The sequence below is a fragment of the Amblyraja radiata genome, chromosome 5 (genome assembly GCF_010909765.2).
Source record: "Amblyraja radiata isolate CabotCenter1 chromosome 5, sAmbRad1.1.pri, whole genome shotgun sequence".
NCBI lineage: Eukaryota > Metazoa > Chordata > Chondrichthyes > Rajiformes > Rajidae > Amblyraja > Amblyraja radiata.
In genome coordinates this window covers 50,962,626-50,989,635 of record NC_045960.1, presented here as the reverse complement: position 1 = coordinate 50,989,635, position 27,010 = coordinate 50,962,626, and the positions used below count along the sequence as shown (strand labels likewise).

General features: G+C 41.3%; 1 protein-coding gene across 1 annotated transcript; it reads left to right on the top strand.

Annotated features, from left to right (window-relative positions):
* serinc1 (serine incorporator 1) lies at positions 1 to 27,010 on the top strand. The gene is made up of 10 exons (XM_033021194.1): positions 1 to 139; positions 3,622 to 3,783; positions 6,607 to 6,800; positions 10,535 to 10,614; positions 13,578 to 13,715; positions 13,880 to 14,049; positions 15,057 to 15,147; positions 16,905 to 17,046; positions 25,394 to 25,624; positions 26,271 to 27,010. Exons 1-10 carry the CDS (start codon positions 101 to 103, stop codon positions 26,404 to 26,406), a joined length of 1,383 nt encoding a protein of 460 aa, XP_032877085.1. The 5' UTR covers positions 1 to 100; the 3' UTR covers positions 26,407 to 27,010.

Genomic DNA, 27,010 nt, shown 5'->3' with positions numbered 1-27,010 from the left:
GGTTGGGGATTGGCAGGAGTCCGGGAGCGGAAGCGGAGCGCAAGTAAACAAGCTGTCAATCCCGAGCCATTGCATCGTAGGAACCGGCGGAGCAGCAGGGATGGGCGCTGCTCTCGGGGCTTGCTCTTTGGCAAGTTGGGTATGTATGCAGCTCCAGTGCTGTGGCCCAAATAATGTTTTGCGATTAACCTGTGAATAAAGCGGCTGGAGGCGAGTTGGAGCCGCGAACAAAGGCAGACGACTGAGCCGCTGATGGATTCTGGCTTCTGGCTGCCCGGGATTTCTATTGTTGCTTGTGCATTTTGTGTGTTTCGGGTGTGTGTTTTAATGCCGAGTGTTGTTGTTGGGCTGCCCCCGCTGTCCTTGTCTCCTCTGGGCCATTTACCTGGAGTGTTGGTGCCAATGGGTCGTGATGCTGAAGAGATGAGTCATGAGGGACGGGGCCTTGCAAGGACTAACGGTGTCTAGCATTGGGCAACGACGTCTGCATCCTTTCCAGAACCAATTCGACACACGACCAGCTGCTAGATCGCAAAGTGCCCGAGTGCCAGTTATTTGAACCGATGCATTCTGTGCTGACATTAATACTAATATTACAGAGGAGGGTGTCAGATGGTTGTGAGACAAGTCTTCAGTTAAAAAAACGGGGAGGGAGGGATGGTGGTGGAGATTTTTTTTTTATACATTAATTTTTATATCAAAAGGATTTGCATTGTATTAGACGTTTTGCCTGCAGAAATAATTCGTTCCTGGTTACGAGTGTGGGTGGACGTTGGAATGGCTGCTATGAATACTTGCTGATATGTATATTTTCCCCCTTAAGTTGTAAATTCACCAGTTGTGTATTTTTAAAGATTAAATGCTTGGGTGTTTACAGTCATGTATATTAATTGACATGAATATCATCAGACGTTGCATTCTCTATTATGCCTTTCATCCTGCTCTTTGTAGGCACAGGCTGCAAGGATGGGAGGGTTCCCATCTTGTGGCAGAATTCGGGCGTGATGTTTCCAGCTGATACGCATGTTAGCTGTTTGTGGTTTACTCTTTAATTTTCTTATCACTCACTGTCCAACACGTTAAAAATGAGCACCAATGCACTGATTTTTTACCTGTGCATATTGTAGCATTCAAGAGAGTGTTTTATTGTCATATGTCCCAGATAGAACAATGAAATTCTCTTGCAGCAGCACAACAGAATATGTAAATATACATTCCTTAGTATATTCCAGTATTACTTTAACATATTCATCTATTGTGATAATTGATTAAAGAAATTTGAACTTCAAATTCAAATCATAATTAAATAAATACATTACCAAACTGCCCTTTTATGTCCACTAATGCAGGCTGACCTGCGGTGTAATTCATAAGGTCATAAGTAATAGGAACAGAATTAGGCCATTCGGCCAATCAAGTCTACTCAGTCATTCAATCACGACTGATCTATCTATCTCTGAACCCCATTTGCCTGCCTTCTCTCCATAACCCCTGGCACTTGTACTAATCAAGAATCTATCTATCTCTGCTTTAAAAATATCTATTGATGCCCTCCACAGTCTTCCGTGGCAAAGAATTTCAGAGATTCACCACCCTCTGACTAAATACATTTCTCCTCATCTCCTTCCTAAAAGAATGTCCTTTAATTCTGAGGCTATGACCTCTAGTCCTAGCGTCTTTCACTAGTGGAAACATCTTCTCCACATCCACTCTATCCAAGCCTTTCATTATTCGGTACGTTTCAATGAGGTCCTCCCTCATTCTTCGAAACTCCAGCAAGTACAGGCCCTTTGCTGTCAAATGCTCATCATAAATTAATCCACTCATTCCTGGGATCATTCTTGTAAACCTCCTCTGGACCCACTCTAGGGCCAGCACATCCTTCCTCATTTATGGTGCACAAAATTGCTCGCAATACTCCAAATGCAGCTTGACCAGCGCCTTGTAGAGCCTCAGCATTGCATCCCTGTTTTTTGTATTCTAGCCCTCTTGAAATAAATGCTAGCATTGCATTTGCCTTCTTTACTACCGATTCGACTTGCAGATTAACCTTTGTTAATTCCGTTGTTTATTTTCGTTTCCATATACTATTCATTCACAAATAGTATATTACCTCTGTTTGTTGTATTAGAATGTGTAATTCTGAATTAATCCATGTTACATTTCATCTATCATTTTAAAAGAATAATTAAAAATAAATAAAATATTACTGATGCACTCTGGAAGTCAACTGATTACATCGGGGAGACTAAGCGTAGGTTGGGCGATCGTTTCGCCGAACACCTCCGCTCAGTCCGCAATAACCTACCTGAACTCCCGGTGGCTCAGCACTTCAACTCCTCCTCCCATTCCCAATCCGACCTCTCTGTCCTGGGTCTCCTCCATTGCCAGAGTGAGCAACAGCGGAAATTGGAGGAACAGCACCTCATATTCCGTCTGGGGACCTTGCGTCCGGATGGCATTAACATTGAATTCTCCCAATTTTGCTAGCCCTTGCTGTCTCCTCCCCTTCCTTAACCCTCTAGCTGTCTCCTCCCACCCTCCCATCCGCCCGCCCTCGGGCTCCTCCTCCTCCTCCCCTTTTCCTTCCTTCTCCCCCCCCCCACCCCCCATCAGTCTGAAGAAGGGTTTTGGCCCGAAACGTCGCCTATTTCCTTCGCTCCATAGATGCTGCTGCACCCGCTGAGTTTCCCCAGCAATTTTGTGTACCTTCGATATTCCAGCATCTGCAGTGCCTTTTTGAACACAACTGATTACTTAACAACTTGTTATTGAAGGTTATGGTGCAAGAAGGTTTGCCTCCTAGAACCTAAGAATAATGTGACTGCCAGGAAGCTCTGAGTAAATCCATACTGATGTGTGAAGGTTGCTGTCCACAGACACTGCCTGCCTGGTTCATTGAATTTCATGTGTCACAAACTTGCTAAGTCAGTTTTCAGTCCAGTTAACAATTGTACTTAATTTCACTGACTAGTCTCATTTTCAAGATTTCTACAGAGAACAGATGCAGCAAAGCTAACACATGACTAACAGTGTTCTCGCTGAACCCAGCCTGCATTGGATGTGTTGGGACTTTTTCCATCATGCCTATCTTCCAAAGAATTGATGCAACACAAAATTACTGCCATGTTGTGTTCTTGAACTTTGTGCACTCGGGTCCTTTTTAAATTCTAAATGCTGCAGAAAATATTAAAATATTAAACACTAAACACATTAAAATTATGGCGATCGGTCCTTCCCCCCCCCCCCCCCCCCCCCATATTTAATGAAATAAAGCAACAAGGATATATCCTTTATGTAAAGAAAGGAAGGACCAAAGATTGGGCTAAAGTTCCAATGTTAAATATAGCACCAGTAATTATGCTGCATGGCACTTGTGGTTTTATCATAAAATTCCCCACAAAAAACATAAAATAGCACAATGTTCTTTCTGAAAGTTGACACAGATGAAGTGGGCTGGAAAATGTTATACTTTGCATTAAACCACAAATGTAGTCAGTTTGGGCTTTGGGCCAGAGTTTTGAAAGACTAGTTAGAAAGTAAGCTCTAAAGGTGACTATCTGTTTTCTCCATATGACTACTTGGAGGCACATTCATTATCTCATTTATTTCTCTTTGCAGATACCGTGTTTATGTGGCAGTGCACCATGCCTTCTTTGTGGATGCTGCCCAAGTGGGAAGAATTCAACAGTGACTCGATTGATTTTTGCATTCTTTCTGCTGCTAGGAGTGGGAGTGGCTTGTATTATGTTAATGCCAGGAATGGAAGAGCAGCTCAAAAAGGTTGAGTATATGTTGGCAATCTAGATTTGCTGTACAAGTGCAAAGCACACTAACGTACATGTTGGATGTTGGAGAAACTGCTACAGTGGTAAAAATGTGGAGATGGTTATCACGGGGAGTATAGAGCCAAATGGTTTGTTGGTTTGTCAGAGAATGCTGGATATATGTGCAAGGGGGAAACGATTAAAGGACAATTTTGAGTGTAGGATGGGAGGAGACCAGTCGTGCATAATATTCCTAAAAAATACATTAATCAAGCAGCTAGGTTCCGTCCTGTTTGTTCTACGTATTTGTAAGCGTTTCATTTTCTCTGTACCGAGAATGGAACAAGAAATCTTTAGGTAGACACAAAATGCTGGACTAACTCAGCGGGTGAGGCAGCATCTCTGGAGAGAAGGAATGGGCGATGTTTCAGGTTGAGACCCTTCTTCAGACTAACGTCAGGGGAGGGGGTGGGACAAAGATAGAATGTAATCGGAGACGGTAAGACTAGACTGGGAAGGGGATGGAGAAAGAAAGCAAGTGCTATCTGAAGTTAGAGAAGTTAATGTTCATACCACTGGGGTGTAAACTACCCAAGCAAAATATTAGGTGCTGTTCCTCCAATTTGTGCTGGGCCTCACTCTGACAATGGAGGAGGCCCAGGACAGAAAGGTCAGATTGGGAATGGGAGGGGGAGTTGAAGTGCTGAGCCACAGGGAGGTCAGGTAGGTTAAGACGGGCTGAGCGGAGGTGTTCAGTGAAATGATCACCGAGTCAGCGCTTGGTCTTGCCGATGTAGAGAAGTTGACACGTGGAACAGCGTTGGAGGAGGTGCAAGTGAACCTCTGCCTCACCTGGAAAGACTGTTTGGGTCCCTGGATGGAGTCGAGGGGGGAGGTAAAGGGACAGGTGTTGCATCTCCTGCGGTTGCAGGGGAAAGTACCTGGGGAGGGGGTGGCTTGGGTAGGAAGGGACGAGTTGACCAGAAAATCTTTATTTGCGTCCTTCCATAAAGATGCGGGTGTACTGATTGACTTTCATTGATATTTGTATCATTAAAATAATACTCAAATAGTATTAGAATTCCGCACTGCTTTATTGGTCCAGATGTACAAGCATTATATCACCATGTTTATTATGAAACTATGGCATCATTTTACTTCTAGTTCATGATGAACAGAATCCAAGAGCTGAAGAGTAGAAATCTGTAGGGAAATAGCCCAAGTTGAATATGAATCATATTTAAAGTAAATTGAACAGTTTGTAATTTGAGCACTGTCGGAGAAAAACACTATCTCTTCTTATAACCTCTGCATGTTATAGTGTGATACAGTGTGGAAACAGGCTCTTTGGTCCAACTCGTCCACACCGGTCAACAATGTCCCAGCTACGCTAGTCCCACTTGCCTGCGCTTGGTCCATAACCCTCCAAACTGTCCTATCAATGTACCTGTCCAGCTGTTTCTTAAATGATGTTATAGTCCCAGCCTCAACTACCTCCTCTGGAAGCTTGTTCCATACAAAGGTTACCCCTCGGATTCTTATTAAATCTTTTCCCCTTCACCTTGAACCTATGTCATCTGGGCCTACTCTGGGTAAAAGACTCTGTACATCTACCCAATCTATTCCTCTGATGATTTTATATACCTCTATAACATCTCCCCACATCCTCCTACGCACCATGGAATAGAGACCCAGCCTACTTAACCTCTCCCTATAGCTCACACCCTCTAGTCCAGGCGAAATCCTTGTGAATTTTTTCTGATCCCTTTCAAGCTTGACAAGTAACACGGTGCCCAGAACTGAACACAATATTCTAAATGCGGTCTCACCAACGTCTTATACAACTGCAACATGACCTCCCAACTTCTATACTCAATACTCTGACTGATGAAGGCCAAAGTGCCAAAAGCCTTTTTGACCACCTTATCTAATAGCGACTCAGCCTTCAAGGAACCATACACTTGTACAACTAGATCCCTCTGCTCTACAACACTACCCAGAGGCCTACCATTTACTGTGTAGGTCCTGCCTTTGTTCGACATCCAAAAATGCAACACCTCTGTATTACATTCCATCAACCTTTCCTCTGCCCACCTGGCCAATCGATCCAGATCCTGCTGCAATTGTTCACAACCTTCTTCATTATCTGCAAAACAATAACTTTTGTATCTTCAGCAAATTTTCTAATCTTGCCCTGTATATTCTAATCCAAATCATTGATGTAGATGGCAAACAGTAACGGGCCCAGCACCGAACCCTGTGGCACATCACTAGTCACAGACCTCAATTCTGAGAAGCAACCTTCCACCAGGACCTTCTGCTTCCATCCATGGAGCCAATTGGATCCATGGAGCCAATTTGATATCCATTCAGCTATCTCTCCTTGGATCCCATGAGATCTAACCTTCCACAGCAGCGTACCATGCGACACCTTGTCGAACGCCTTACTGAAGTCTATGTACACAACATCTACTGCTCTGCCCTCATCAACCTTTTTGCTCACGTCTTAAAAAAAATCAATCAGATTTGTGAGACATGACCTCCCACGTTCAAAACCATGCTGACTGTCCCTAATCTGCCCTTGCCCATCCAAATGCCTGTATATCCTATCCTTCAGAATACTCTCCAGTAACATACCAACTACAGATGTTAAGCTCACCGATAGTTCCCAGCATTTTCCCTGCAGCCCTCTTGAAAAGAGGAAAATGCTGTTCTTGCAAAGTGTTGAAAATAAATTACTTCCTCACAGAAGAAATGTATTTTTAATTCTGCTTTGCATTTTTTTTATGTCAGAATGATGAGTTATATTAAGTTTTCTACTTCTCTTTTCCCTATGCAGATTCCTGGGTTTTGTGATGGTGGAATGGGTACAACCATTCCTGGTGTCCATGGAAAAATGAACTGTGATGTGCTGGTTGGATACAAGGCTGTGTACAGAGTTTGCTTTGGCATGGCAATGTTCTTCCTTCTATTTTCCTTGCTGATGATTAAAGTCAAGAGCAGCCAGGATCCAAGGGCTACAGTACACAATGGGTAATATATATCATTCTAATTCAATAAAGTGGAAGGGGTGGGATATGCAGCTGCAAGCTACTAGTAATTTGATTTCATGTGATGGTTAGGTAATCAGCTATTTGTGGTGCTAGCATATTTGATATGATACATGGGTTTGGTTAGTTTGCAGACAACACAAAAGTAGGTGGTGCAGACAATGAGGAAGGCTGTCAAATGACAAGCCAAGAAATAGCTGATGCGTTTAATCCAAGCAATTGTAAGGTATTGCACTTTGGGAGGTCGAATATAGGTTGAAGGGGAAGTATGCAGTTAGTGACAAGTTGTACAGAGGAATTTTGGTCTCCTAAGTTCATCGCTTCCTGAAAATAGCAGCGGCAGTAAATGATTAAGAAAGTGTATGATATGCTTGTCATCATACAAGAGTCGGGAAATCATGTTCAGTTTTATAAAACTTTGGTTTGTCTGCATTTTGAGTATTGTGTGCAGTTCTGGTCGCCCCATTACACAAAGAATGTGGAAGCTTTAAGGAGTGCATAAGAGGTTTACCAGAATGTTTCTGGGTTAAAGACATAAGGTCACAAGGAATATGAGTAGAATTGGGCCATTTGGCTCATCAAGTCTACTCTGCCATTGAATCATGGCTGATCTATCTTTCCCTCCTAACACCATTCTCCTCCCTTCTCCCCATAACCTCTGACACCTGTACTAATCAATAATTTATTTATCTCTGCCTTAAAAATATCCACTGACTTGGTCTCCACAGCCTTCTCTGGCAAAGAATTCCACAGATTCACCACCCTCTGACTAAATAAATTTCTCCTCGTCTCCTTCCCATAAGAACGTCCTTTAATCCTGAGGCTATGACCTTAAGTCCTAGACACTCCCACTAGTGGAAACATCCTCTCCACATCCACTCTATCCAACTTTCACAATGAGGTCCCCACTCATTCTTCTAAACTCCAGCGTGTACAGGCCCAGTGCTGACAAACGCTCATCATAGGCTAAAGGTAGACAAAAATGCTGGAGAAACCCAGCGGGTGAGGCAGCATCTATGGAGTGAAGGAATAGGTGACGTTTTGGGTCGAGACCCTTCTACCTTTGATTTTTCCAGCATCTGCAGTTCTTTCTTAAACATTACAGGTTAATCTACTACAGGTGCACAACCTTTTATCCGGAGTTCCGGAAACCGAAAAACTCTGAAAACCGGCCATTTTTTCCAGGATGTCGTCTGCACCAAAGATCTTATAGCAGAGCATAGGATCTTTGATCTGCACACCAAAGCTCGCGTTTGGCGCCAAACTTGACCCGAAACGACCCACGGTCAACCCAGGTCTGTACTACTGTAGCGGCAGCCTCCTCCCCGGAGACCGGGGAGACACTTAAACATCTGTAAATGATTGCTTAAATGTTAGTCAGTTAGTTTGGAGGGCTTTTATGTGAAAAAGGGGGGGAGGTGAAGGGGGAAACTTTAATTCTTAGTCCCCTACCTGGTCGGAGAAGCGGGGAGCGGTCAATGCCTTACCGGGTCGCCGTGCAGTAAGCTCCGGAGCGCTGTGGCCGCCAACTCCCAGCTGGGGCTGCGGGCGTCCGGCCGCGGGCGGCGCCGGTTGTAACTCCGACCCCGGCAACTCTACCCCTGGCTGCGCGGCGCTCCAAATCCAGCGCGGTCCGCGGCCGGACGCCCGCAGCCCCAGCACCGCTGTGGCCGCCGACATGTTGTGTGTCGGCGGCCACAGCGCTCCGGAGCTTACCGCACGGCGACCCGGTAAGGCATTTCCCGCTCCCCGCTGGTATCCCAGCGCTGCGACGCCGCCGACTCCCAACAGCGCGGAGCTGGGGCTGCGGGCGTCCGGCCGCGGGCGGCGCGGGATTTGGAGCGCCGCGCAGCCAGGGGTAGAGTTGCCGGGGTCGGAGCTCCAACCGGCGACGCCCGCAGCCCCCAGCTCCGCGATGTTGGGAGTCGGCGGCCACAGCGCTCCGGAGCTTACTGCACGGCGACCCGATAAGGCATTGCCCGCTCCCCGACCAGGTAGGGGACTAAGAATTAAAGTTTCCCCCTTCACCCCCCACCCACCAACCACATAAAATCCCTCCAAACTAACTGACTAACATTTATGCAATGATTTACAATGATTTCCCCGGTCTCCGGGGAGGAGGCAGCCGCTCCAGACTTTTCAAGCCGCCCGCGCTACCTACCTAATATACGCTAAAAAATCTTCCATTCGGAAATCCGAAAAATTCCGAAATCCGACAAGTGTCTGGTCCCAAGGCTTTCGGATAAAAGGTTGTGCACCTGTAATTCCTGGGATCATTCTTGTAAACATCCTCTGGACCCTCTCCAGAGCCAGCACATCCTTCCTCAGATATGGTGCCCAAAATTGCTCACAATATTCCAAATGCGGCCTGACCAGCGCCTTATAGAGCCTCAACATTACAGCCCTGTTTTTGTATACAAGCCCTCTTGAAATAAATCCTAACATTGAGTTTACTTTCTTTACTACTGATTCGACTTGCAGATTAACTTTTTGTGAATCCTGCACCAGGTCCCTTTGCACCTCTGATTTCTGGATTCTCACCCCATTTAGAAAATAGTCTCTACTGCCAAGGAATATTCCTAATATTCCTACTGCCAAAATGCATGACTCCACACTTTGCTACACTACATTCCATCTACCAGTTCGCTGCCCACTCTCCCAACCTGTCCCAAGTCTTTCCGCAGCCCCTGCTTTCTCTACACTACCTGCCCCTCCATCTGTTTTGTATCATCTGCAAACTGTGCCACAAAGCCTTCAACCCCCTTGTCCAAATTATTAATATACAATGATATACAAAGTGTATTAGCTATAAGCAGAAGCTGGTCAACTTTTGATTGTTTTCACTGAATCCTAAGGCGTTGAGGGAGACCTGATAGAAGTGTATAACATAAAGAGTAGCATGATGAAGGGGAGATGGTCAGAACCTTCATTTCTATGGTGGAAATGTCACAAGACTGGTGCATGGCTTTAAGGTGAAAGGGGCAAAGTTTAAAGATGTGCGGGGCATGTTATTTTTACATAGAGCGGTGGATGTTGCCAAGGATGGTGTAGAGGCAGATATAATGAGCATTTAGATAGGCACTTGGATATTCAGCATATAGAATGATTAGAATCACGTCCAGGCAATGGAAATTAGCTTGGCATCACGTTCGGCATAGACATTGTGGGCTGAAAGGCCTGTTCCTCTGCTATATTTGATATCATATTCTATTTTTATTTTATTCATCATAAATCACTCTACCCTTCTCCTTTGAACACAAAAAGGCAGCAGCAGCAAGATCTACTGATGAATTATATACTTATGGGCTTCATTGGTGTTACCTGTAAGCTACTTCATCAAGGGAAGTACAGCATCACTCACATGATAATTGGGATTGAAACAATGAATTCTAATTAAGAATATTTTCTAATTAAGTTACCTTGAGGATGGAGACTATTGGATTAACTTCAAATGTGCTCACACCTTCAGTTCTTCAGGATTTTTCTTTACTTTTGTTATCCTTGTTCTAGCCTCTCAATCCTTTATCTTTCGCTCCCTCTAACTCCAAACCTATATAACTTTGATGTCCATTCGTTTTCACCTTTGTGTAATAATTTGTTCAGGCACATCTTTATGCTATTGTCCAATATCTGCTTTGACAATGAAAAGGATGTTTAAAATCCTGTTTGGAACTGCAAATTTCAATGATAATCTTGCTTTATTTTATTCTTCTTTAGATTTTGGTTCTTTAAATTTGCTACAGTGGTCGCAATCACCGTGGGTGCTTTCTTTATCCCAGAAGGACCTTTTACAACAGGTTTGTCTAATGAATGTACTGATATTCTTAACAATTAATTTTAATTCAGTAATGTTTCATGTAAACATGGACAAATTCTTGATTAAATTATAATACATCCTTGGTGGAGCAAGATTAGATATAGCTAATTTTGGGTTTAGCAATTTACACAAAATATTGATAGCAGGTAACTTTTTGCATATTATAAAACAATGAAGAAAATCTCTGTTCAAGGTCAAATCCCAGCAGTGAAAACATTTTTAGTTAATTTGCAGACCTGGCATCAACTAATGTAAAAAAAACTGCTAAAGGAACTCGGCAGGTCAGGCACTATCTGTGGAGGAAAATGGACAGGGGTTGGAGCAAGAGCTGGTACATAATGGGTGGATCCAGGTGAGAAGGAATGGATTGGTGAGGGAGAGAGGGGTAATAATAGTAGCAGAGACTAGGATTGGTAGAACTAGGAGATGCTGCAGATGATGGAACCTGTTGCGAAAGGAAGGTAGGGTGGGCAGATGGGAACAGTGGGGGGGAGGGGAGGAGGGTGGGTGTCCTGTCAGGAGGAGTGTGTGGGTGATGGGCAAATAAGGGATGGGGGTTTATGGAAAGGAAAGGTATGAATGGTAGGATCTGGGTGAATAGTGGGACCGATGTTCAGGCTGGTTACTGTAAATGAGAGAATTCAATGTTCATGTGGGTTGACTACAGAGGCAGAGCGTGAGGTAGTCCTCTAGTTTGCATTTAGCGTCTTCCTGGCAGTGGAGGAGGCAGAGGACAGACAGGCCAGTGTGGGAATGAGTAGGGGAATTGAAATGGTGAGTGACTAGGGGCTCCAGGTGGTCATGCAGGACCATGGATGGGTGCTTAGTAAAGTGCTTGCCTAGTCTGTGCTTGATGGCACTGATGTAGAGGCCACATCAAGAGCATTTAAAACAATAAGCAAGAATAGAGGAAGTGCATATGCCTTACTTGGAAGGGCTGTTTGTGTCCCTCGATGGTGGTGAAGGTGGAGTTTTAGGGACAGGTGCCTGACCTACCATTATAGTGGGAGATAATAGCTTAAGAGGAAGAGGATAAGTGGGGAGGGATGGGCAAACCAGGGGGAATAATCCCGGAAAGCAGAAGGGGGATGGGAGGGGAAGGTGTGACAGGAGGTTGGATCACGTAGCTGGTGGCAGTGCCATGGAAAGATGTGCTCCATCTGAAGACTTATGAGGAGGTGAGGACCAAGGGGAATCTCTTTATTCTATCTGGTGGGATTGGAGGGGGGGGGGGGGGGGGGGGCAGGTGACAGTAGATCTGCAGGAAATGGATGCTGCTGAGGGCACCAACACAGTGGTAGTGTAGGGGTAGAGCCATGGATCCTTAAGAAATAACTATCACTGTATTTCACTGATCTGCGACACTATATAGAAATACATAATGATATTAAACTGAACATAACCAGTCCAGGCTGGCATATATGCTTCATGCAAACCTTCTTCCATCCATCCTTCTCAAAAGCAGTCACTGTATCTCTCTCTTTCTCTTCTCCCTCCTGATTGTCAGCCTCTTCATTGCAGCTTTTATACTGTGCTCATTGCAGTAACAGGTTCCACGTTTACTCCAATTTTGAGGAATTGAGCTGTTTCTGAATTACCTACCTTGCATTGACAGTGCATCATGATCCTCTCTTCCCTATTTGGAAATACTCTATAAACTATTTTGTTGTTTGAAAGACCTCTATTAGGTCACCCCCTAGCCTCCTCAACTTCAGAGACCCGATCTATATATCCATTGCGCATGCTCTCTCATTTCTGTTGTTTTTTTCTTATAAATCTTCTCTACATCCAGAATTATGTTACACTCTTCAGTGTGGTCTTAGCAGGGTTCAATCCAAATTTGTAAGACGATATAATGTTGGAGCAAAATTAGGCCAATCACCACATTGAGTCTACGCCACTATTTAATCATGGCTGATCTATTTTTCCCTCTCAACCCTAATCTCCTGCCTTTTATCAGTAACATTTGATGCCCTTCCTAATCACGAATTTATCAATCTCTGTCTGGAAAATATCCAATTTTTTGGCCTTCCCAGCCCCCTGTGGAAAATAATTCCAGTTTCACCACCCTCTGGCTATAAAAATTAATCATCATCTCAATCCTTTTATGTTCTTTGATGCGATGGATGAGAGGGGAACTTATTGAAACATAGGATTATTAAGGGTTTGGACACGCTAGAGGCAGGAAACATGTTCCCGATGTTGGGGGAGTCCAGAACCAGGGGCCACAGTTTAAGAATAAGGGGTAAGCCATTTAGAACAGAGATGAGGAAACACTTTTTCCACACAGAGTTGTGAGTGTGGAATTCTCTGCCTCTCTGAGGGCGGTGGAGGCTGGTTCTCTGGATACTTTCAAGAGAGAGCTAGATAGGGCTCTTGAAGATAGCAGTCAGGGGATATGGGGAGAAGGCAGGAACAAGGTACTGATTGTGGATGACCAGCCATGATCACATTGAATGGCGGTGCTGGCTTGAAGGGCCGAATGGCCTACTCCTGCACCGATTGTCTATTCTGAGGCTCCGCCCTCTGGTTCTGAACTCTCCCATTACTGGAAGCATCCTTTTCCCCCACTGCATCTAAGCCTTTCCTTATCTGGTAGGTTTCAATGAGATCCCCCGTTCGTCCATCTAAACTCTAGCGATTACAGACCCAAAGCTATCCAGCATTATAATTAACTGCTTTGTATTAATTAATTTAAAAAAAAATAATTCTATAATCATTAGTTTTCATTTCTGTTCTAACATTTAAGAGCAACTGCAAAAACAAGTTCAATTTTTACTTAACTAAATAACCTTAAAAACGGTTTATCACGGTAACTTTTTTTTCACTTAGTAAATGGAATCTTTCCACAATGCTGCAAATGTACAAATTTAAATTTTGTATATAACAGGTGCAAGACAAATTAAACTGCCATGTTTTGAGCTTTATTTTATTTTATTACAGTCTGGTTCTATGTCGGAATGGCTGGTGCATTCTGTTTCATTTTAATCCAGTTGGTTCTACTCATTGATTTTGCCCACTCCTGGAATGAATCGTGGGTTGAAAAAATGGAAGAGGGCAATTCTAGGTGCTGGTATGCAGGTAGGTAAAGCAAGCGGAGTAATAACTCATGAGAGTGGCAATAATATGAATCTTTGGTGGGGTGGGCATATGAAATTAGGGATGGATGAAATTTGTAATATTTTGCTGAAATTTGTTGAAATGAGTGTTTGTGGCACCAGCAATTTGCATACTCTCTTTTACAGCACTGCTATCCGCAACTGGTATGAACTACATTTTGTCCTTCATTGCCATAGTTCTCTTCTACTGCTACTACACACATCCTGAGGGCTGCACTGAGAACAAAGTCTTCATCAGTTTAAATATGTTGTTATGCGTGGCATCGTCTGTTATGTCTATCCTTCCAAAGATACAGGTACATTCCAGAAACTTGAGAACAGTTGACCTGAAGTTTGAATTTCAGGGTTTATATCAACAACAAAAAATTCATCTTCCCTTTATGTTCATGAGCTTAAGTAAATAATTATAGAAGCATAGTAACAGAAAGTCTCATTTAACCCTTTGGATCTTTTCCTGGAATGATTTGATCATGAATGATGTGCAGCTTAACTGTATTTGTAGCACTAATGACACTTATCCCCTGCATTGAGTCTTGAAAATGTCAATTGATTCAGAATCCATTATTTTAAGGAGGTGGGGTGGGAGGAAAGGGAGATATTGATTCCTTCTGTATTTTTCAATGTTTCATTTCTTGACACTAATTTAAAAAGATTGAATTTTATTGTGGCTTTCTCTACTTGAGGAAATATTTGCCTAATCTACTCCTTCAAACCCATTATCTTGAAGACATCTCATCCTTTGCAACAGAAAAGAACACACTTTATTTTGTGTCCTAAAACGAGCCTTGCAGATACTGAGCAATTGACAATACAAATTTAGCATAATTTCCCATATTTTTATTTAACTTTTTTTAGTGATGCTGGCATATTTAGTCTATTTTATTTTTTTTTTGCCCAATTGTAGTTTTGCTTGAGCAATTGATTTTGGGTTTTTAATTTTCAGCATAAAATATTTGAGCTGTGAATACTTTAATATTGTTAAAAAAAACACATTTAAAATTTAATAATGCAAACTTGAGGATCATTTTGCAATTTTGATGATCTTTTGTGCAAAATCTGAGCAAATAGTAAGTCATAGAATGTCCACACCCTTTAACCTCCTCAAAAATAAATGCATTGTGTATATTCTTCAATAGCATGATCATGTATGACAAAGCTCCGAAGACAAAATGGTGAACCTACTGATAAATTAAGCTAGCATGGGATAAGACTGCAAGCTTATACTGTCTGTATTTGGGTATGTATATAAAGTTACTTTATGGGGGAAAAAAATCTGCAATTTATACTGAGGATCTATTTTCAGGAGTCCCAGCCTCGGTCTGGTTTGCTGCAATCCTCTATTATCACCTTGTACGTCATGTATCTAACATGGTCTGCAATGACCAATGAACCAGGTACTTTGTTCACTTTCCTAAATAATGTCATAAATGAGTAGGTTCGTGAAGTAAAAAATGCTGCACATATTCAGGTCTTGCATTGTCAATTGAAAATTATGTTGATGAGTTGCCTTAAAAGATTTGGTTTATATTTTAATGCCAAAATTCTCCATTTAGAAAAAAAACTAATAATATTGAAAGTAAACAAAAATGCTGAAGAAACTCAGTGGGTGAGGTAGCATCTATGGAACGAAGGAAATAGGCAACGTTTCGGGTCGAAACCAAACATGCTTTACCAAGTTTTTTTTTTTTACTTAACAGATCAATGGGAGAAAGTCTTTTTTTGTCTTCGAAAAGTAGTATTTCCATGAAATTTACTACTGGTATTTGCCTATACGTGAAATGTTTAGTTTAGTTTAGAGATACAACGTGGAAACAGGCCCTTCGGCCCAACGAGTCCGCACCGAGCAATGATCACCCGTACACTAGTTCTATCTTACACACTAGGTACAATTTACAGAAGCCAATTAACCTGCAAACCTGCACGTCTTTGGGATGTGGGACGAAACCGGAGCACCCGGAGGAAACACGTGGTCACGGGGAGAACAGGCAAGCTCCACAAAGACCACTCAAGGTCAGGATCGAGCCGCGGTCTCTGGCCCTATGAGGCAGCAACTCTACCACTGTGCCACAACCGGTAGTAGGGTCAATGGCCCTATAGTTTTATATTTTGTCAACTGTTTTGAACTTGCTGAAGACAGGAATCCCAAGGGTAGCATGGTGCCACTGTTGGCACTGCTGCTTCACAGCCACAGTATCCTGGGTGATCTGTGTGAAGTTTGCACATTCTCCATGACATTCGGTGGGTATTCTCCAGGTGCTCAGGTTTTCTACCACATCTCAAGGATATATTGGATTATAGGTTAATTGCTTGCTCTAAGTAGTCCATAATGGTTGGCAGGAGAACTAGTGGGAGTTTGTAGGCATGTCTGAGAGAACAGGTTCTTGGAAAGATAATTTGATGGAATGGGATTGATGAGATTTGTTCTGAGAGCCAACATAGATTTAACAGGCTGTATGGCCTCCTAAATGTTTGTGGGACCAATAGTAATGAATTTATTTTGTTTGGGTCTAAATAGACTGTTTAATTGAATACGTTGAATGTTAAAGAAGGAACTGCAGATGCTGGAAAATCGAAGGTGGACAAAAGTGTTGGAGAAACTCAGCGGGTGCGGCAACATCTATGGAGCGAAGGAAATAGGCAACGTTTCGGTCCGAACCCCTTCTTCAGACTGATGTAGGTGTTTCGCCTCGAAACGTTGCCTATTTCCTTCGCTCCATAGATGCTGCCGCACTCGCTGAGTTTCTCCAGCACTTTTGTCTATGCTGAATGTTAATCTGTTTCAGTTTATTATACAATACACATTTTTAGTAATTTTAATTTTACTTTTTAAAATTCTGAAAATTGAATGGCTGCGTGAGAGCAAATAAAACACACATTGGCCAATTAGATTAAGAACCAGTGTGGTTAATATATTTGCTACATTCCTTCTTTAATGTACAATCTTTTTGAAAGGTTAATTTTGATCTAACAGGAAACTAGCATTTGAAGCAGGTTTTGTCATTTTATATGATTCGAACTTCAAAATACTTTGAGAATGTTATCAGCTTGAATAGCCAGATTTGATAAGGAGTTGCAGTATGAGCAGCAACTTGAAACGCACTGCTAATCACGTTGAGGAGAGTTTTCTTTTCATGCTCATTTTTCTTTTCAGATCGAAAATGCAATCCAAGTTTGCTGAGCATGATTGGGTACAACAGCACCGGAACTCATGTCCCTGGTCAGGTCATCCAATGGTGGGATGCACAAGGAATTGTTGGACTGATCCTATTTTTGCTGTGTGTTCTTTATTCAAGGTCAGTATCTCTCTTTTGTTAATAGATGTGCATTTAGTCTCACATGAAGACTTTTTTAAATGCATGCTTGGAGAGTGACTACAACAAAATTGTTAGTTAAAACCATAGTGTGTGTGCTTGTACATTTTACTTGCACATCATAAAGGATTGGGTAAATGGCCGTTAATAATGATGGTGGTTTGTTATTGATTCTATGTTGCTCATGTGTTTCCCTTTGCATTACATCTTACGGTAACATTTTGCTTTGGTGGGCTTCTAATTTCTATCTGGTGTTTAATTATTTTAACCATGTCTAAATATTTTGTGATTTAATCAGAAAATGACCTGATCCTGATCTGCTTGTATGTCTTTTTGTTTAATCCCTGATAAAAATGACATAGTGTAAGTAAGTTGTAATGTGTAGTCTTGTTAGCAGATAATTGGGGAGTGATGTGATTATGGATTCTGCAACTTTATGCCAGTACAGTTCTTTTTCAACATTGAATCTAATCTGCAATGCTTCCTCCGTTATGGATGAAAGTTAAACTAATTTGCAAAACACCTATTCTTTGGTTGGAAGTTCCAAAAGATTTTCAAATTCCCAGTTTATTTGTAATACAATGCATCTCACGGAGACAATTTTCACCTACTGTGCCCTCCATAATGTTTGGCCAAAGACCCATCATTTATTTAATTGCCTCTGTACTCCATAATTTGAGATTTGTAATAGAAAAAAATCACTTGTGGTTAAAGTGCACATTGTCAGATTTTATTAAAGGGTATTTTTATACATTTTGGTTTCACCATGTAGAAATTACAGCTGTATTTATACATAGTTCTTCTTCCCCCCCCCCCCCCCCCCCCTTATTAAAATCTGACAATGTGTACTTTAACCACATGTGATTTTTTTTTTTCTCTATTACAAATCTCAAATTGTGGAGTACAGAGGCAAATAAATAAATGACGGGTCTTTGTCCCAAACATTATGGAGGGCACTGTAGTGAAATTACACCAAGGGACCCCATGCATTTCAGTCTCTTAAAGGAACCCATACACATACACAAAAGAATGTACAAAAGCCATTTAAAAAAGCAGTTCATACTATATTTACTTCAAAGACGTCTCTTTGTAATCTAATGTCCCTTTTTCTGACAAAACCCTTTTTTTCTTTTCTTTTTTTTTCTCACCAAAAACTTGGTTTAAAAAAATTTACAAGTAAGATTTTACAAGCCACTATGTTTTATTAGCTCAGGCATTGCTCTGGGAGGACGGAGGTCTCAATTGTGGTTATAAAGTCTAAATTGTGATAGACTTCTTGTTGAAACGAGAAAATTAAGTTGGAAATAAAACCTGTTACCGCATTTCTTTCCTTCTACCATAAATCTGCACAATGATAGGCAGCAGGGTAGGATGGTCCAATTCCCTGTCAGTCAGGATCCTGGACGCTGTGATTGGACATGATCCAAATCATGATTGGTCAGATTTCCCGTCACTCAACGTCTGGCCACACCCACTGAAGTGGCGACCAATCAAACTCCCTTTTTTCAAAGTTTGGCCACACCCAATAAGGTCTCAAATTCCACAAACAAAGACCCACATTCCCATTCGAGGCTTAGCAATGCAAGGTTGCCTGCTGTTCTGTTGCTCTGTGCCAAAAGCTATTCAAATCTGGAAGGCAGGTTTGTTTTAACTCTCAATGTTGAATTTAATACTGTTTCTCCTCTTCTTCTGCCTCAGTCCTTACTCCCTTCCTCTTCTTCGCCTGCCTTAATCAGGAAATGCTTAATTCTGTCCGAATTTCCCCGCCAATTTCCCTTATTTTGCTTTGTCAGGAAAAGGGATCCCTCCACCTTTTCTCATTTCCTAACCATGTGGTCAGCTTGTAACTTAATATTCCAAATTTCTTATTAGAAACATAGAAAATAGGTGCAGGAGTAGGCCATTCGGCCCTTCGAGCCTGCACCGCCATTCAATATGATCATGGCTGACATATACGTATAATACTTCATATTATACTTAGAATTCAAATAACACATATGTTGAAAGGGGGTTCCTCCTTCAATGTTATCCAGAGTATACCCCATAGATAGATAGAGTAAAAAGAGAGAGAGAAAGAAAGAGAAAGAGAAAGCCGACTTCTTAATTCTTTAAATTAAAACAATGCCCCAAGTATTTCAACTCTAACTCTTTAAAATAGGTCCCAAGTGTCTCAACGAGGCAGACCCGCTAATCGAGACCCCCGTTTCTCAACTTGGCAGACTCCTTATCCCTTAAAATACGCCCCAAGTGTCTCAACGAGGCAGACCCGCTAATTGAGACCCCCGTTTCTCAACTTGGCAGACTTCTTAACTCTTTAAAAAACAACACCGCTTATTTCTCAACCCGATAACTCCTCGGATGTCTCAAAAAGGCCGACAAGCCCTTTGTAGAGGGAGAGAGAAAGTGAGAAAAATAGAAGATAGACAGAAAGAGAAAGAGAGGGAAAAAACCCCCAATTCTTTCTTAAAAATACCTACACAAAATACATACGTAAAAATACATACACAATTCACAATTGGTCTTACCTTTGTCTATCTCTAAGAACCTCAGCTGGGAACAGACCAACTTCTGATAAAGAAACAGAGGTGTTTCCAGGAGTGTCTAGGAGTCGGTAACAATGGACCGATAGAGCTCATATTCCTCCCTTTCCAGTCCTGGTAACCTCTGCTCAGTCATCCAGTGGTAGTTCCAGTGAGACCTGCCCGACTACGCCAATGAAAAAGTTCACTTAAAAGATAGACAAAGTACAAATTCTTAAGACCATACAAAGCTTTAATTTAACGTCTGACGGGTGTGGACTGAGAGACTCAGAGGCAACAGTTTCTCACGTCTGAATCTCCAGCAGCACACACAAAGACATACCAGAAAACGCGAGTTTATATACGTGCAGAAATCAAATCAAATGCATGATGTAATGTACAAAAACCATCATCCACCTCCAAATATGGAGTTGTTTTTCACTCTTTGCCAAAAGCCAGTCACCCCAATGGAATCCTCTGGGCCCCTTCTTATCTGATTAACCTCTTCAACTTACATAAAAAACCTTACAAGAGAGCTGCAAACTTTTCACCTTAAGTTAAAAAAACCCTTGTCACAATGGAAGTTGTCCAAATCCCATCATGCATTACATAGAAACATAGAAATTAGGTGCAGGAGTAGGCCATTCGGCCCTTCGAGCCTGCACCGCCATTCAATATGATCATGGCTGATCATCCAACTCAGTATCCCGTACCTGCCTTCTCTCCATACCCTCTGATCCCCTTAGCCACAAGGGCCACATCTAACTCCCTCTTAAATATAGCCAATGAACTGGTCTCGACTACCCTCTGTGGCAGAGAGTTCCAGAGATTCACCACTCTCTGTGTGAAAAAAGTTCTTCTCATCTCAGTTTTAAAGGATTTCCCCCTTATCCTTAAGCTGTGACCCCTTGTCCTGGACTTCCCCAACATCGGGAGCAATCTTCCTGCATCTAGCCTGTCCAACCCCTTAAGAATTTTGTAAGTTTCTATAAGATCCCCTCTCAATCTCCTAAATTCTAGAGAGTATAAACCAAGTCTATCCAGTCTTTCTTCATAAGACAGTCCTGACATCCCAGGAATCAGTCTGGTGAACCTTCTCTGCACTCCCTCTATGGCAATAATGTCCTTCCTCAGATTTGGAGACCAAAACTGTACGCAATACTCCAGGTGTGGTCTCACCAAGACCCTGTACAACTGCAGTAGAACCTCCCTGCTCCTATACTCAAATCCTTTTGCTATGAAAGCTAACATACCATTCGCTTTCTTCACTGCCTGCTGCACCTGCATGCCCACTTTCAATGACTGGTGTACCATGACACCCAGGTCTCGCTGCATCTCCCCTTTTCCTAGTCGGCCACCATTTAGATAATAGTCTGCTTTCCTGTTTTTGCCACCAAAATGGATAACCTCACATTTATCCACATTATACTGCATCTGCCAAACATTTGCCCACTCACCCAGCCTATCCAAGTCACCTTGCAGTCTCCTAGCATCCTGCTCACAGCTAACACTGCCCCCCAGCTTAGTGTCATCCGCAAACTTGGAGATATTGCCTTCAATTCCCTCATCCAGATCATTAATATATATTGTAAATAGCTGGGGTCCCAGCACTGAGCCTTGCGGTACCCCACTAGTCACTGCCTGCCATTGTGAAAAGGACCCGTTTACTCCTACTCTTTGCTTCCTGTTTGCCAGCCAGTTCTCTATCCACATCAATACTGAACCCCCAATGCCGTGTGCTTTAAGTTTGTATACTAATCTCTTATGTGGGACCTTGTCGAAAGCCTTCTGGAAGTCCAGATACACCACATCCACTGGTTCTCCCCTATCCACACTACTAGTTACATCCTCGAAAAATTCTATAAGATTCGTCAGACATGATTTACCTTTTGTAAATCCATGCTGACTTTGTCCAATGATTTCATCACTTTCCAAATGTGCTGCTATCCCATCTTTTATAACTGACTCTAGCAGTTGGCCTTTTACAACAGGAAAGCTTAAATATGACAACAATCAATTAATAACTAACACTTTCAGTAGTTACCCAGAGGAAAGTACTGGCAATTTATTGTGAAATAGAATCCTAAAATAACTAACTTAATTACACAAAAGATCCTTGACACACAAATTAGTACAAACTTGGGGATTTAATTTTGTCGTTGATTTCTGATAAATGCCTGTGCTGCCAGCACAGGATAACCTTCAAAACATCCATCTTCTGAAATCTGTTACGTAAAGAAAAAAAATAGAAATTTGCACACTCCACCATTCATTAGGATCACACCTGATTTTTACCATAAAGCTACCTTACAGCACTAACCCCACATCTTTTGAATCTCCTTGTATCCAAAAAAATTCTATTGATCCCTCATGATTAGAATAGTTTATTATTGTCACGCATACTGTGGTACAGATAAAGCTTTTGTTTGTGTGTTATCCAGTTAAATCTAGTATTTTTCACGATATTAAAACCATTATGGCTTTATCTATCAGCTATCTTACCTTTGAGACTAAGAGGAAGTTTATCAGGACTATATGAATACTTGACAACCTGCAGCTTTTAATGACATTACTTCTGGGTGATTAGCATTACTTCTCCTTTGCAATACCCAGTTTACTCTTATATCTGGAGTGTTACTTGTATCCACTGTAGCAAAGACGAATGCAAATTATCTGTTCAATTCATCTATCATGTTTGTTTTACTTCATTTGGTGCTCACCTAATTTTTCTTTTTTAATTATCTGTAGAATTATGTTTTTATTAACTGGCTTCATATTGATCACTTTTCCTTTTTGTTTTTAATCTATTCTGTTTTATCTGACTGATCGCGTCCCTTTTGCACAATTACATGTTAAATTTTATTTTATTAATAACGTTTGTTAATCTACCACAGTTGGTGGATATTCCCTTTGGAAACATATTAATTGAAATGTGTCTATGTTGTGTATTCTGAAATATCCTCAGATTTCTGCCACTCCATCTTGATTAAACTAATGTTGCTTTAGTTAGCTCTACTTCATTCTTGAAGTGAGTAAATTGCAGCGAATTCTGGACGCAACCCAGACCATCACACAAACCAACCTCCCTTCCATTAATTCCATTTATACCTCACACTGCCTTGACAACACCAGCAGCATAATCAAGGATGAGTTGCATCCTGGCCACTCCCTCTTCTCCCCTCTCCCATCAGGCAAATGTTATAGAGGTGTGAAAACGCAAACCTCCAAATTCAGGGACAGTATTGTCCCAACTGTTATCAGGCAGTTGAACCATCCTACCGCAATTAGAGAGCAGTCCTAAACCACTATCTACCTCATCGGGGACCTTCAGACTATCTTCGATTCGACTTTACTGGCTTTACCTTGCACTGAATGTTATTCCCTTATCATGTATCTGTACATTGTGAATAGCTTGATAGTAATCATGTATTGTCTTTCCGCTGTCTGGTTAGCACGCAACAAAAGCTTTTCACTGTACCTCGGTACACATTATAATAAACTAAAACTGAACTGAGTATAACATTCAATTATAGGGTACATTCATAATTGTCATTAATACTATCTTATTGAAAAATACCAGGTCAAGTTGGCTGCAGAATTTGCTGTTCAAAGAAACTATCCTGAGAACACTGAGCACCGGATTTAAGCTAAATTTCCAATTTTTTTTTCCTACCCCTTCCTCCACTCCATAAAGATTTAAAATGCACCATTATTTCATACTGTTAGCATAATGTACACTGCTCCCTCAAGTGGCTTCTTGTCTACTTCCCCACCCCCCTCCCAACTGTGCTAAGACCATTGTTTGTTGAGTGCCACCTCTCCATGTTTTTCCTTTTCCTTGCTACCTTGCCTTCCTAAATTTCATATTGCAGTCTTGGTCATTATTGAAACAATAGTTCAGCATGACATAGATCATCAACGTTTGGTTCTTTGGTTTTGAACTTGCATGCAGAATCTTTAGTCTTGACTTTTTTTAAACACGTAATCTTCTACCCATATTTGATTAACTCTATTGCATCCTGTCAATTTATAATTTTTCATACTACTTCTCTCGAATTCTATTCTTAGAGATCACATCTTCCAAACTTTGATCCTCTGCTCCAACTGTATATTTTAGTCTGTTCTACTTCCTCAGAATATGCAAGAACACTAGTACATGTGTGGCTGTCTTTAAGAGTAATCCCAGAACCTTATTTTTATGAAGGTGATACTTATAAATTCTTGGCACTAAATACATAACCTAACAGGAACATTGAGCTCCATTTCTGAATTAAAAAAAAAACAATTTTCGCCTGTGAGCATCATTGCTCTAGGTGTCAGCTGCTCTACATCGGTGAGATCAAGCGTAGGCTTGACGATTGCTTTGCCCAACACCTTCACTCAGTTCGCAATAACCAACCTGATTTCCCAGTGGCTCAGCACTTCATCTCCCCCTCCCATTCCGAATCCGACCTTTCTGTCCTGGGCCTCCTCCAGGGCCAGAGTGAGTCCCACCGTAAATTGGAGGAGCAGCACCTCATATTTGGCTTGGGTAGTTTACACCCCAGCGGTATGAACATTGACCTCCAATTTCAGGTAGTCCTTGCTTTCTCCCTCTTTCCCCTCCCCAGCTCTCCCACAGCCCACTGTCTCCGCCTCTTCCTTTCTTCTTCCCGCCTCCACCACCCCCACATCAGTCTGAAGAAGGGTCTCGACCCGAAACGTCACCTCTTCCTTCGCTCCATAGATGCTGCCTCACCCGCTGAGTTTTTATCTACCTTCGATTTTTCCAGCATCTGCAGTTCCTTCTTAAACATTGCCAAGGCCAATGTTTATTTCCCCTTGTTTTAATCTAGCAGGTAATGCTGAGCAGCTCCTCTGAAATATGGTGAAGGTCTTCCATAATGTTGTTGGATAGGGAGTGCTGGCTTTGGACCTTTTGAGTACTGAAGGGAGACCTACACCTGGCAGGGGGTGGGTGGTAAAGTGGTTGGTAGGTACACTCAAAGTTGTTCTGATATATGCCACTTTATAGATGGCACTGATGTGGAAGAAATTATTAGTTATGATGCTGAATGGGGTTCCAATTGAAAGGGTTGAATTTTCCTGGATGGTGTTGAGCGTTGAAATTACGTTCATCCGGTGATGTGGAGGATGTGCCACCATAGTTATTTTGGCCATAAAATGATAAAAATACTTTGAATGATAGGATCTCAGGCCATTTCCTGCCAAATTCTCATTGCCCATATATATCAGTGAAATTCCTCACTTCCAATTTGTGGGTTATTGGTGAAACAGGTGTAGCTGGTTAAGGCTGAAAATTCTGTCCTGAAGATATGCTGAAGCACCATCTTAGGACAAGAATTATTCATCTTCAACTGGAACACTTTTCTATGTGCAAATGATCACCCCAACCATTGGGTTATTGTTCCCATTTGTTTACAGACAAGAAATACTGACCTTGAAATCAAGGCAGTATTTGATTGAGTATTGCCCCAGATTATGAGAACACCAAATATCTGAAGCAGAATTCTACCTATACAAATGATGCACTACACATTGTCTGTACTATAGAGAAACAAAGATCTAATTTCTATAAGAGTAGTAAAATTAATATCTACTTTTCTATCAAAGGTCATTAACTTTGAATAAGAGGTAAACACAATAACCCTCAATGATTTTTGTTTACTTAGCTAACACTTCCCAATTCTGAGCAAGTTTAGTTCTGACAAGCAGAAAATAATAGTTGTGATAGTGTACTGAACAATTTGTTGTGAAGTAAATGCTTGTTTACAGTAAGTGGTAACATATCAAGTCTTTTAAATTTTCAGTATTCGAACATCAACAAACAGCCAGGTTAATAAACTCACTCTAACAAGTGACGAATCTACACTTATAGAAGAAGGAATTGCTCGAAGTGACAGCTCACTGGACGATAACAACGATGCACATCGTGCAGAAGATAATGAAAAAGATGGCGTCACCTACAGCTACTCCTTCTTTCATTTTATGCTGTTTTTAGCTTCCCTTTACATTATGATGACATTAACCAACTGGTATAGGTACATAAATATTTAAAATCAAAACATTTAATTTGCTGTTGATAATCTTACAAAGTATTACATTTCAATCTGCTACTGCTTCTTCTGTGGGGGGAAATAAAATGAGTAGTATGTTTACGTACTGACAATTAGTCAAAAGATAAAACTTCAATATTTAAGGTATCTTTATGCATCAGAATTAATTGTATATTGTAGCTTCACTGACACATGATAAATTTGTACTTGGATATTTTTAAGTTTAATAGCAAAGTTAAAGCAAAAATTTTGTGATTTGAGGAGGGAGGTGAATATTCACTTTAAAGGTGTATAATAGATTTTGGTTCCTAGCTCACACAAAATTTGGTACTGCAGTTGGAAATCCACTTTAACCCCAGCATGAGCTATGAACATAATACAGTGATTTTCTGCACAGTATCCTATTGCAGGAGGCAGTGATCTTGTAAAGAGCAGTTAGAAAATTACTGTATGAAAAGTGACCTGGCTAAAATAGTCAAGGAATAGTGCATCAGTTATGAAACACAGTAAGGACAAAAGGAAAATACCAATCAGGGTATATAGCTGAATATGAAGAATACCCATGTCTGTTAATTTGATCACATTTTGCATAATCAGCGCATGAATGATAATTGTTATTTCTTCCTTTCAGCCCTGATTCATCTTATGAAATGACCAGTAGGTGGCCATCAGTTTGGGTGAAGATTTCTTCCAGCTGGATTTGCATCATACTCTATGGGTGGACACTGGCCGCACCACTTGTTTTGACAACTCGTGAATTTGATTGAAGAGCCAGTATTTAAAAAGCATGTGGTTTGCTGTTGCAATACCTAGCTTGACTTGTGACTAAATTAAAAAGCAGTATTTGAAGATCAGTGTGTAATTATACACATGGGTGTTATGACATGGTAAATTTTAATTTATTGCATGGCTAATACCTCAGCTTTATAATGTTTAACAGATTAAATGGATAAACGTGCTGATAATTAGAATGAATGCAAACATCAAATGTGTTACATTAATAGAGATGGTAAATGTCAGTGATCGCCGATTAAAGTATTGTGCATATTCAATAAGACAAAGTAGCTTTTACTTGCTTTTGTGTCTTTAAATATGTAACTGATTTGTATACATTTTGTTTGGTGACAAGCGTAAAGCTAGTCATATGTATGTTTTAGATTAGTTTTCAAAATTTGATTTGGAATTTGCACTTATTGTTTTCAAGAATTTAAGGATGCATATGATCAAATGTTAACTTGAGAGGTGGATCAGTTTTGCTAACATTGTGTCTGGCCTTGCTTTAGCAGATTTAGTTTGGCCATTGAAAACTAGAAGTGATTGTGAAAATAGTTATGGATGTTATTGTAAACATTAAATTTAGATATGCGTGCC